General features: G+C 40.6%; 1 protein-coding gene across 2 annotated transcripts in view; it reads left to right on the top strand.

Moving 5' to 3' along the window:
* The window catches only part of LOC138736690 (uridine-cytidine kinase-like 1), a 111,312-nt gene that overhangs the window by 26,933 nt on the left and 71,347 nt on the right, over positions 1-13,032 (top strand). For both annotated transcript variants that reach the window (XM_069886584.1, XM_069886583.1), the window contains exon 5: positions 9,302-9,373. In XM_069886584.1, the coding sequence (XP_069742685.1) occupies positions 9,302-9,373 (72 nt within the window). The remainder of the gene's footprint in view (positions 1-9,301; positions 9,374-13,032) is intronic.

Consider the following 13,032-nt stretch of genomic DNA (forward strand, 5'->3'; position numbering starts at 1 on the left):
AAAATATTAGGAGTTATACATTGTAAAATAAAATGCCACTCAATTTCTTAGAAGTGGATTGAGGATTATGTTTGGTTCATAATTAATTCATGGAATTATGGGTGAAAACATTTTCCAACCTTTCGAATACTTGAATAGACTTTGTCAGATGTTAGAAAGGTTACATTATGTGTCTGGGTCATGAATAAAGGGCAACAAAAGATTTGGTTGAAAAACAAGGTTTTGAGAGCATTTTTGAAGTTCAATAGCAGATGGCATTATTATTTGTGAAAAGGATTTTGAGGCCAAAACAAGTCAGTGAAAACTTGGTCACTAGACTTAAAAGATGTGACCAAAGTAACAAGAATGTTCAAAGATGAGGATTTTGAAATGTCAGGAATGGCCAAGGATCAAACTAGAGACTGAATGGGGCTTTGAGTTGGTGTGTACAGGTACTCCCTGACTTGCAACCTATGTTCATCTGCACATATGGCCAAATTTTAAAAAAAGAAAAAATATAACATTTACGAGGTTCATGTTGTATTTGACAAACTATAACAGAGATTCAAGGCATGTAAGTGCCAAAGTGTGTGTACTTACCTTGTTAGTCGGCATCCCGGGATCCGTAGATTGGGCATGGCCATCTTGATTCCTGTGCGAGTCTTTGTTTGGCATATGTGCTATGGGTTCACATATGGGAGTTCGGTTGGCACATGCGCGAGAGTCAAGGATGCAAATATCATTATGACGCTTAACTCTGTGCGAACCCAAAATTCCAAAATGCGAACCCACCGCGGATATGCCTACCGAAAGCTTGCGTCTGCGCACAGGAACTAAGATGGCTGCGCCCAGCCAATGGACCTCGGGACTGCGATTAACAAGATAAGTACGCAATTCCAACACGCATCCATTCCGAGATGCAACTGGTCATCCAGAACAGAACATGGACCTAAGTCGGGGAGTACCTGTAGTTGAACTCTCCACTTTGTTGGGTAGGTGATAGGTGAAGTCACAATCAATTTTAATTCATTGTCAAAATGTTTTACAACAAATTTACATTTCATTTACTTTCAGTGTGTTAAACTGGTGTTCATTTATAGAATGTTTTAACATGGGTTTCACCATATGCTTTATATTTAAGGTCTGATGATTTAATAAGAATTGGCTACATAAATTTGAAGTCATTTCCTTAAAGGTCATTCTCATGAACTTAGAAGCATATTGTATTGTTATTTTTAAACAATGGGTCTTTTTTTTGTTTGTTTCCTGCATGCATCATTCCTTTTTTAAAATTTGACCACATTGAACCTTATTCCATACATTGTCTGAAATGCAGTGCCTGTAAAAGTTTGAAAATAAACTAGAAGGCTGTGTTAAATGGTTGATCATTGGTACCTGCTTTGTGACAAGATTACAGTAGTCCATGCCAACACTGATGGCATTTCTCATCTGACTGCAGAAGCACTATATAATCAAACACTCCAATTAGTGTCAATCAGTTTCAACATATACAGACATCCATAGTTATTTTTAGCCTCTGGCTATATCTCCCTCCATGCAAATCTATCATTCTGCCCCCACTTTGTAAAGTTTTCCATTTAAATTTGATGTTACATAACCAATGCACAAACTTTGAGAATGTGGGATAGGGATTTTTGACTGCAAATAAGTTGTTACCTGATTTTTCTTTTTGTTAATGAAGACTGCAAGAGGGTGATGCAAGGGTGGAAGTAGTCCTCAGGTTATATCATAAATAACCTTGCCATTATTTTCCTATTGTTTGCCATTGGCTGTTTAAGATTAAAGTTATAATTATGACAATGTTAGATGAATTCAAACTGAAATATCAGTTTGATGAAAATTCATCTGAAGTTTCTGAATTGATTTGGTGACAGAGTACCTTTCTATTTTAATTGCAGACACTTGTTCATTGATAGGATGGAGATTTTGCTTGAAAAAGATGGCACCTATTATAAACAATTTTACAGATTTTGTCATTCATACTCTGAATGCTTAATTTGTGTTTGCCTGTTTCCAGTTGGCTTCCTTTTATATTACTTAAAGCATGATTCATTCTCATTTCATCAAAATGTGTTGTCTGGATCTTACACTCTGCTGAATTTAAAATGCTCTAAAGACTTTTCAAGGATTCTTGTGTAAGCTAACCATGCATGGTACTTTGTATGACACGATTTGGCTGCTTTATCCCAACAAATTCAAAGTCCCATGAGTGAGTGAAGAACATTTTTGCTGAGTTATACACTCAACAGGCTAGTGAATTAATTGACTACAGTAAGCAGTTATAATGTGCCTATTTGTAATGCTGTGATATCCCAGAGCTTCTTTTGGTGGGATAAATTAAAAGTGAGATTGTGGTCAGTGTGTTTTGGAGTGAAGGAAAGAAAAAAAAACTACACTGCAGCTGTGAGTGAGTTGAATCAACCAACTCACTGAAATTTATCAGCACCACTCCCATGATCCTTTTTGCCTCCTCCACCAGGACTATAGTGATGTCAGCCCAGTATGAGCCTCCATCTCAGTGCAGCTCGCTACATGATTGCCACCCCCACCCCCCTCCCCCAAATAACTGGTGTTTGAAGGTGCTGAGTCCACAGTTCGTATGTTTGGGAGGTGAAACTCTCCGCTGTGGGGCTGGAACAATTACTGGCTGGTTGAGGTCAAGGTGTGCCAGTTTGAGGCGTTCGACTGTGTACCTGCCTACCCCCAATGTCCAAAGGGCATGTATTCCCATTGTGTCATAACACCTTGTAGGAACCTTTATATGAGTGCTGAAGGGGCATCTGGCACGCACCTCTCCTTATGAAGACATGTTTGTAGTCTTCGAAATCCTTCGGGAAGTAGGATGGATCTGGACCGTGGTGTGAGGTTGGTATGGGGACCAAGATGCCCAGCTTCTCATGAAGTTGCGTTAGCAAGGCCAAAGGTATTTCCTCCTGGCCATGAGTTGCTGGCACCAACTCTCCCAGCACTGTCAGTGGGGTCCCATAGACAAGCTCAGCAGAGGTCGTGGCCAAATCCTCCTTTGGCACTCTGCAGATGACAAGGAGCATCCAACACAGCTCGTCCACCCAATTTGGGCCTCAGAGCTGTGCCATGAGGGCCATCTTCAAATGCTGATAGAACCTGTCCTCCAGGCTGTTAGACTGTGGATGGTAGGCCTTGATGTGATGTAACTGGGTCGCTAGGAGCTGTGCCAGCACTGCCCATAGACCGGATGTAAACTATGCCCCCCTGTCCAACGTGATATTGGAAGGACGCCGAAACAGGTTATCCAGTTGGCGATGAGGGCCCTGGCACAGGATGTTGTGGAGGTGTGCGAGAGCGGGACAGCTTCCAGCCATCTGGTGAACCTGTCCACCATCATGAATGGGTATGTGGTACCTCTGGAAACCAGCAGCGGCATGACAATGTCCATGTGGACATGGCTGAATTATCGGTGGGGAGGACTGAAGAGGGGCTTTCACGTGTCTCTGCACTTTGGATGTCTTACAGTGCAGGCAAATTCTGGCCCAGTGGCTGACCTGGAGTATTGCGTCCAGTTCTGGTCTCCAATTTTGAGGAAGGACATACTAGCTATAGAGGGTGTGCAGCGCAGATTTACAAGGTTAGTTCCAGGGATGGCGGGGTTGACATATGCTGAAAGGCTAAAAAAAACTGGACTTGTATCCGATGGAGTTTAGAAGGATGAGGGGGGACATGATTGAGGTATACAAAATTATCAGGGGGATAGACAAGGTGAAGTCGGATTACTTGTTCCCAATGATGGGGGAGACGAGGACTAGAGGGCATAGTTTAAGAATACAGGGTAGGCCCTTTAGGACGGAGATGAGAAAACATTTTTTTACCCAGAGAAGTGTGAATCTGTGGAATGCTCTGCCACAGAGGGTGGTAGAGGCAGATTCGCTGATTATGTTCAAAAGAGAGTTAGATAAGACTCTAGTGGGCAAAGGAGTTAAGGGTTATGGGGATAAGGCTGGAAAGGGGTACTGATGGTAGTGATCAGCCATGATCTGTAAAATGGCGGTGCTGGCTCGACGGGCCGAAGTGCCTACTCCAGCTCCTATTGTCTATTGTCTATTGACCTGTTTATGCAGGCCATGCTACATGAATCTGTCTGCAACCAGTTGAGTTGTCGCCTGGATGGAGGGTGGGCCAACCCATGTAGCGTGTCAATGATGCATAGACTCCATGTGGCGAGAACAATGAGCCTAGGTCGGGCAGTGGATACATCACAGATAAATGTGGCTTCGGATGGCCCGAAATGCACGTCTTCTAGCTGTAGCCTGAGACTGCAGTACAGTAAGCTGGTGTCTCGCCATTCTGCTGCTGGACTGCTGCATGCATTGCACCGTTGATTTTGTGGGACGGGGAATGCACAGACAAGACGGGCATACAAGATAGAACGTCACCCACAAGGTTGTTCTTGCTGGAAATGTGCCTTCGTGTACTCTGAGATATGAGAAAGGTGACGCTGCTGCCTTGCTGATCACTGGTCCAACACCTTGGCGAAGGTAAATGTGAGGGGCTTGTGATCGGTGAAGACCGTGAAATCCCGTCCTTCAAGGACGGGTGAAGGCTAGCAACTCCCTGTCAAATGCACTATATTTCTGCTCCAAGGGTCGCAGGTGTCTACTGAAGAAAGCGAGCAGTCTTCAATGTCGATTAATCAGCTGCTCCAGGATGCTGCCGACAGCTGTGTTGGATGCATCGACTGTGAGGGCAGTGGGTACATCAACAAGCAGATTCACTGGAAGGGTGATGTTGGCTAGAGTGTCTTTGGCTTCATTGAAAGCTGCTGAAGACTCCAAGTCCCAGGTGAGTTCTTTGGCCTGACTGGACAGCTGCTTAAGAAGAGGTTGCACGATCCTGATAGCTGATGGTAGGAATCAATGGTAGAAGTTGACCAGCCCCAGTGAACTCCTCCAAACCTTTGACCATAGTTGGCTTGGTGAACTTGTGAATGGCCTCAACCTCTGACGGAAGAGGGATGGCCCTGTGTTAATCAACCTGGTGCCCAAGGAAATCGATGGCCATCAGACCAGCTTTCCACACTGCTGTCTCAGGGCTACAGCTGGAAGACATGCATTTCACTGGGTTGGTGGCCAGGCCATAGTTGCTCAGTCACTTGCAGAGGACCTGCAGGTGTGTTAGGTGCTCCTGTTGCAAACGACTGGCGATGAGGATGTTGCCTAAGTAGATAAAAACGAAATCCAGGCCACGCCTTACCGAGTCCATGAGTATCTGGAAAGTCTTCCTTACATTTTTGAGGCTGAATAGCATGCAGATGGACTCAAAGGCCGAATTGAGTGATGAGAGCTGTCTTGGGGATATTGCTTGGGTTAACGGGGATCTGGTAGTACCCCCAGACCAGGTCAATTTTTGAGAAGATCCTTACTCCGTGTAGATTGGCCGTGAAGTCCTGGATGTGGGGAATCAGGTACTAGTCTACTATCGTGGAGTTGTTGAGCCGGCGGTAGTTCCCACAAGGTCTCCATCCCCAAGAAGATTTCAGCACCATGTGTAGAGGAGAGGCCCATGGGCTGTCCGAGCACCAAATAATTCCCATCTTTCTGAATTCTTCATTGGTGAGCTGCAACTTGTCGGGAGGAAGCCTGCATGCCCAATGTGTAGCGATGGTCCTTGTGTGGGGATGTGGTGCTGAATGCCATGTTTTGGGACCATGGTGGAGATCTATGGCATTATAATGGCTGGAAATCCTGCAAGGATTGTGGCAAACTTGTTGCTCAAAAAGAGTGAAGATCTGGAAGGTCCTGGAATTGACCAGATGGCAGACTTTCAGGTCTTCCAAGAAGCAGTGGGCTCAAAAAAAGTCTATGCCCAGTAGGGGTTGAGACACATTAGCCAAAGTGAAGGTTCTGATAAAACGGCAGGAGCCGAACTCAAGCGGGATGGTACACACCCTGTATGTTTGTATACTGCTATTGGTGGTGGTGGTGAGGGATGGTTCTGACTTACTGGTGTGGGTATCTCGGTTCAAGGGGGGTGCAAGATGTTAACCTCCGCCCCTGTGTCTATGAGGAAATGCTGTCCTGAGTGCTGGTCCCATAGATAAAGTAGGCTGTCACGGGGGCCAACCGTCGAACTTGGTCCCGGTGTTTCCCAGATGTAAGCAAGGTGGGCAGCAGCAGCAGGCTCCAGAAGACCATTTCTTTTTTTTAATTTTTTTATTTTTCACACTATGAACCATACTGACCAAAATACATACAGACATTTTTCTCTTGAATATATACAGTGTCATTTTCTCCCCTTTTTCCCCCCTCCCTTCCCTCCCTCCCTCACCCCCTCCCCATTTTTTTAACATTCAATCATATCATAGACAGAAGACCATTTCTGATGGTAGAAAAACCACTGCTCCTAGTTTGAGTCTCCGCTGGCTGCAACTTTTGCCAGTCTCCTCAGTGGAGTGGGAGAGAGATGAGTTGCTGGGCGGGAAGCAGCAATTAGGTCAACAGACAACCTGCCATATTGCTTGGTGTTCCACAGGACATCCGAAGGACTGCTAACCTGCCTGGGTCGCTGAAGTCGTCGTCTGCGAGGAGTAGGCAAATATCTTCTGTTATCTTTTTAAGAAATATTTGCACGAACAGTAAGCAGGGCCTGCAGCCATCCATTAACACCAGACTATCATTCATAAGGGCAGAAGGCATGCGGTCACCCCAGGCCCTCCACATGGAGCAGCCGTGCTGCTCATTCATGGTGGGAAAGGCCAAAGGTACGGATAAGGATCACCTTAATTGCCTCATACCTGTTGGCAGCTGGCAGCTGATACAAGAAGTCAATGATTTATCCAGCAGTCTCTGATCGAGCAAACTGACCACCTTGTGGAGTCTGGTGATCTGCCTGACCTGAAACTGGGCTTCAGACTAGCGGCTGTGAGGTCCAAAAGGTCAGCAGCTTCAGCGTAACTGTGTTCTGTGCATTCATCATTCATCGTAGATTCCAACATGGCATTTTGGACTGTCGGGGTCACCACTGTGATTGGCGTGCTGAGCAGCAAAGAAAAGAAAAATCCACACAGAAGCTGTGAGTAATTTGAAACAACCCACTGACTTCACTGGAACTCTCTGAGAGCTTATCAGCACCACTCCCGTGATTCTTTTCAGCCCCTCCCACTGGGACTATTTTGATGTCATCTCAGTGCGAGCCTGCACCTCTGTGACCCAGTTCGCTTGTAGATCAGTGCAGCTCGCTACAAGATATCATTTTTGACTACATTGATTTGTGAGGGAGAAGCCCACAAGAGAGAAAAGAACAGTATATGTTAACACAGAAAATTGAAACCTACAGTTTCTAGGAGACAGAATGCAGCTGCACTTCCTTAAGGACTCTCGAGCCCTGAAATATGGTGCTCAATCAGTGTTGTAAAATGAAAGATGATCTGCCAAACTTTATGCACATACATTTGCAGAAACTCTGAAACCTAAAACTATGACCCATAATTTTCACAAAATATTTGCATGCATTTAGCAATAATTCAACTTTTGTTTCAAGTCTTAATTTGCACACAACCATGGGGACTCATTTAAATTGAATAATGTCAATGAGGTGAAAACCATTCTGGTTCTATGTAGTAATCCAGTCTGCCATGAAGATGAATGTTAAACTCTAGAATTGGATGCATTTTGATGAAGATTATATTTTCCAACTATTGCATTGATTCAGCTTGAGAGCATGTTTTCTAATGTTGCTAATGTCCAAACAATTGCATAAAAAGTCTATTTAACCTTTTTTTTTAAAATGGGTGGGAGGTGAAGGAATAATCTCCCATGAATTACACCTATCAGCTAAGGTGAAATGGTTAAAATTGTGTACTAAATGGTAAACAAACATTGTATATGCTTAAACATTTTTGCAGGTTGTAATTTTTCATGTGAATTTAAGATTAATTAATGGATATTTTTTTACAACTTTTTTTAAGATCTCAAAAACCTTGGTGATTCAGCTGATTTTAATTAATTCTGTTTAAATTTGTATTTACTGCACAATGTTCATATAAGCTCTGGACTTCATAGTATATTTGTGTTTTAAAATAGAAATGTTGTACTTCAAATTATTTATTGATTTAAAAGTTGTTATTGTAATTGTAACTCCAGTTTCTGCTTGTGAATTTGGGATAGTCAATCATATTCTGACATTGTTATGAGAGTTGTGGACTGCAAATGGGCTTTGAAGGGAATAATTGATCAACTTTACATGATGATGTTTGAGAAATTGAGAATGCATCAATTTTGTTATTTTAAGACACAATTTTATTTGCTAAAACTATCAGCACAGAAAACACACATCTTATGGTTTTAAATGTGATTCTTAAGCCATCACAAAAATGTTGGAGTTTTGCATATTCAGGGGAATGGAACCTGAGAAAAGTAATTCTGTAATTGCAGAAAATGTTTTAATCAAGAAACCAATTGGATTATATTGTCTAACCATTTAAGAACACAAGAAATAAGAGCAGGAGTAGGCCATCTGTCCTTTTATGCCTGCTCCGCCATTCAGTGAGATCATGGCTGATCTGATGATAGGTTGAGCTCTACCTACATGCCTTTTCCTCATATCCTATAATTCCCCTATTATGTAAAAATCTATTCAGCCTTGTCGTAAATGTATTTACTGAAGTAGCTTCCACTGCTTCAATGGGCAGCAAATTCCACAGATTCACCACCCTCTGAGAAAAGCAGTTCCTCCTAATCTCTGTCCTAAATCTATTACCCTGAATCTTGAGGCTATTTCCCTTAGTTCTAGTCTCCACCACCAATGGAAACAATTTACTTATCTCTATCTTATCTATGGTCTCATAATTTTCTACATTTCTAGAAGATCCCCTCTCCCTCTTTGAAATTTCAGCAAGTACAGTCTCAGACGACTTAATCTCTCCTCATAGGCCAACTCCCTCATCTCTGGAATAAACTTAGTGAACCTCCTCTGCAGTCTCTAAACTCAGTACATCCTTCGACAAGTAAGGAGACCACACTCCAGATGCGGCCTCATCGATACCTTGTACAGATGCAGCATAACCTTCTTGCTCCTAAACTTTATCCCTCTATCAATGAAGGCCAACATTCCATTTGCCTTCTTGGTAGCCTGCTTCACCTGCAAACCAACCTTTTGCAATTCTCTAGATTTAAATAAATTTCCACTAGATTTAAATAAATTTGGAAATTTAGAATCCAGTCTTCCTCCACCTTTGTTTAAATCTTAAATCATTACCTCGAAATTATATTTTCTGTAGCATTGAAATTAGTTGGTAATTTTGCAATATGTTTGTGCTTTACTCTTACAGAAAACTGTGTATGGAGCAAATGTTGTGATCTTTGAAGGAATTCTTGCGTTTGCCAACAAGGAGCTTTTAAAGGTGCACAATTATTTTTGTGTTTGTGACAGTTTCAGCAAAAAAAAACCTCAGGAAGCACGATTGTACATTATAAAATAATGCATCAAATTCAAATCCCAGGATGATGAATTTAATAATGTGACCAATGAAAGACAATTGTGCTCATAACCACTGGATGGAACTTGCTGAATGAGGACAACTCTGTTGGCTGCATCAAAGCCACATGTAACATTAAACTCTTGTGTAAGCACTAGTACATTTGTAGAGTTGTATAGTAAACCAGTTACAGAAAATTGTTCCTCTGCCCAATTCATCGAACCTCATGAAGTTGTCTATCCAAGCTAGTCCTATTTCACTGCATTAATCCCATATACCTCTACACCTTTCCTATCCATATGTTTGTCCAATTGACTTTTTAAATGTTATAATTGTATCCACCCATTTTCTCCACACCTCTTTCCATAAACCACCATGCTCTGTGGAAAAAGATGCCCCTCAGATCCCCATTAAATCTTCCCTCTCACCTTAAATCTATGCCCACTAGTTTTAGATTCTCCTCTCCTGGGAAAAAGTCCTTGACTATGTTCCTTATCTACGTCCCTCATGAGTTTATTAACCTATCTAAGCTCACTCTCTCTGCTTCTCCTTGTAATTGAAGCTTCCCAGACCTGGTAACATCCTTGTGAACCTTTTCTGCACCTTTTCCAGCTTGATGTATTTCCTACAGTTGGTTGACTAGATCTGTAAGCAATACTCCAAGCAAGGGAAGGTGGGCCAAGGAATAACTTGATAATCTTAGATAACCTTCACTGTCCACTATAACAAATTATTAAAAGTTATTATTTTTTTGTATTATAAATTATTTTTAAGATTTATATTTTTATATCACTTAAGTAATCTCATTTTTAAAATCTAGTAATGCTAATATAAATTGTGCTCATTTAATGTTGGTTCAAATAAAAGGAAGGTGTTAACTGCCCCAGTTCATTAGTTGATTGCAATTTCAAGAATTATGCAAAAATCAACAGATATATGGGGAGTTGCCAATATTTCTCCCACGAAATTTGGTCCAATTTTTGAAAGTGATTCTTCATGCAGAATTGTTAAATACAGAATTAATAATACTCGAGGAAGTAATTGATTTGGAATTGTGTGAATTCACTATTTCCAACATGCATTATAGTTTTAATTGTTAAAATATTCTTATTACCAAACCTGTTAGCCATTTTGAGTAATAAATTACTTTTTCTTTCAAAATTGGTTAATTGCAAAACTAGAATTTTAAAAAATTGTGATAAATATACTGAACTTTATTTCTGTTTTAATTTAGTTCAAGAACTAAATTTTCAATTTTAAGAAACATTGGAATCTGCTTCCTTCAAAACAAAATAAAAATTTGGTTCTACATTTGATTTAATGTGGGATAATTTCTAACGCTACCCAATAACATTGAGTCTTTTTATTTAATGATATACTGTCAATGTTTCTAAAAGCCTACAATTGTTAAATAGATTGTATTTTAAAATGAAATGTGCAATATTTTAATCATCAAAGCATTAGATGAAATTTTTGCATTATAATATTTTATATCTACACTAGCATAGAAATGTGTTGCATTGCTAAAGATGAAACATTGGTGCACTATTGATTTTGTCCTTAAATGTAATAATGTCAAATTGTAGATCTATATTGTAAAGTTTATTGGACACCTATATGGATTTCAGTATGTACATGTAATTTAACATATGTGTGGATTTGGATGAAATATATTATTTGCATATTAACTAATGAGGATTTTAAGTGGAGAAAGGAATAGAAGAATAAGTTGTAATTGTAAAGTAGGGGGCTACCTGAAAAGTAAGTTGAGAAGCTAAAATAATTATTCAGTAATCAGTTGTACCTCATTGTGTTTAGGTAATCATGTAGTAAAAAGATTAGACTACTAGGAACTTAACAGAAAAGAATGGGTCTGTGTCCACAGAAAGACTCAGTCACGTCCAAGATGTTATTTCACTAAATTCAAGCGAAATATAGGATGATTTAAAAAAACTTTATTCATAACTAAGAAGTTTTGAAGTGGATAAAATTATCATTCTTTGGTTGAGTGTAAAGAGAGAATAGTTGTTTGTGTGAGTTGAATGAAGAGTCGGCGAGGTTAGCTGCGAGCAGACATTAAGTGAACGCTTGGCAAAAGAGGAGGAAAAAAATGGGCTTTATTGATCATGAAAGAGAAGAAACAGGAGGTTTGGTGAGTCCTTTTGGAGAAAGAGTATAAAAAAGACTGAACTTGTTGATGGAATCGAAAGCATTGGAAGATGACATTTGGTGGAAAATATGGAGATTTTGGGGTAATCAACAATTGGGGCTGAAAATATTTGTGATGACCAGTTGGAGAAGAAAATGATAAGGTAGTGTGATCACTAATAGGAAGGGAAGAAAACTAGGAGTTGATTGGGGAGGGGGGGGAGAAAGGAGAGATCCTGAATAGGGAAGGAGAGTGATGGCTATTGAAAGAGGGGTCTTTTTTAAAAAAAAGTACATTTTAGTAATGGATTCTCATCTGGAGAAGCTGTCAAAATTTCCATATGAATTAATATAATAAATTTGGCTTGAGATTAACTTTTACAGTACAATATCAAAATTGCTGGTCGTTGGAAAAAATACATTGTTAATAGAACCTGTGGTTAAGCAACAATCCTCTTTGTATTTTAATATGAGCACACTTTGAGTAAATTTGCTGATTAGTTTCTTTTATTTCAAGAAGGAATTGCTCCTCTCAAGCAAGGACATTGATATCCATGATGTTGGAAGGTTGCAAGGATGAAATTTTGCTGCCAAAATTTAAAAAAAACACAAGTAGGAGTTTACTACAGCTCCGAAAGATTTCCTGGCAGGATTTATATTCTTTAATTCTCTGCTTCCTCTCCATCGCCGAGATGATTGAAGCCTGTCTGGCTGTCAGGGTGGTGACTTGTGGCACAGCATTAGTGCTGACGTGCATTTGTTAGGACAAAAGAAGTGAGAGAAAAGTAGTTATTTTCTAAGGTAGGATTGCAGAATACATCAAAAGAATTATTTGAATAGATTTCACTGTGTTTTGGGCTGGAGCCAAGAAATGATCATGAAATCATGGGAAAAGTGAAATCTTCAGAATAGATTGCACAGAGGAGTGGAGCCAATACAGTAGATTGAAACACGAAAGTTTGCAGATGCTGTGTTTGTACTAAAAACATAGAAATGCTGGAGGAACCTGGCAGGACCTCGCAGTGTTCATAGGAGGTAAAGATATATAGCTGAACTTTCTTCATGGTAGGGCTGGTGTCCAAAACTTTGGAGATATCTTTACCTCTTATGGATGCAATAAAACCTGCTGAGTTCCTCTGGCATTTCTGTTTCTTTACCAATACAGTAGATGGTTCAGGTTGAGTGGTGTTAAAAAGCTTGTGGAGCGTATCGATTGGAAATGGATTGTGGGTGAGAATTCATTTGAAGGGGTGGGTGCCACGTGATGCGGAGAGAGTAGGAGGTCATGGACCCCCAGGAGCTCCCAGACCATAGAGGGAAAAATGGCACAAAAGTCAAAGTTTGAAGAACAAAAAAGTACAGAGAAGAACATTAAATCACTTACCTGCTAAAGATGGGGAAGAAGAATGCCAGCCAGCAAAAGGTAACAAGTAAGG

The sequence above is a fragment of the Narcine bancroftii genome, chromosome 6 (genome assembly GCF_036971445.1).
Source record: "Narcine bancroftii isolate sNarBan1 chromosome 6, sNarBan1.hap1, whole genome shotgun sequence".
NCBI classification, from domain to species: domain Eukaryota; kingdom Metazoa; phylum Chordata; class Chondrichthyes; order Torpediniformes; family Narcinidae; genus Narcine; species Narcine bancroftii.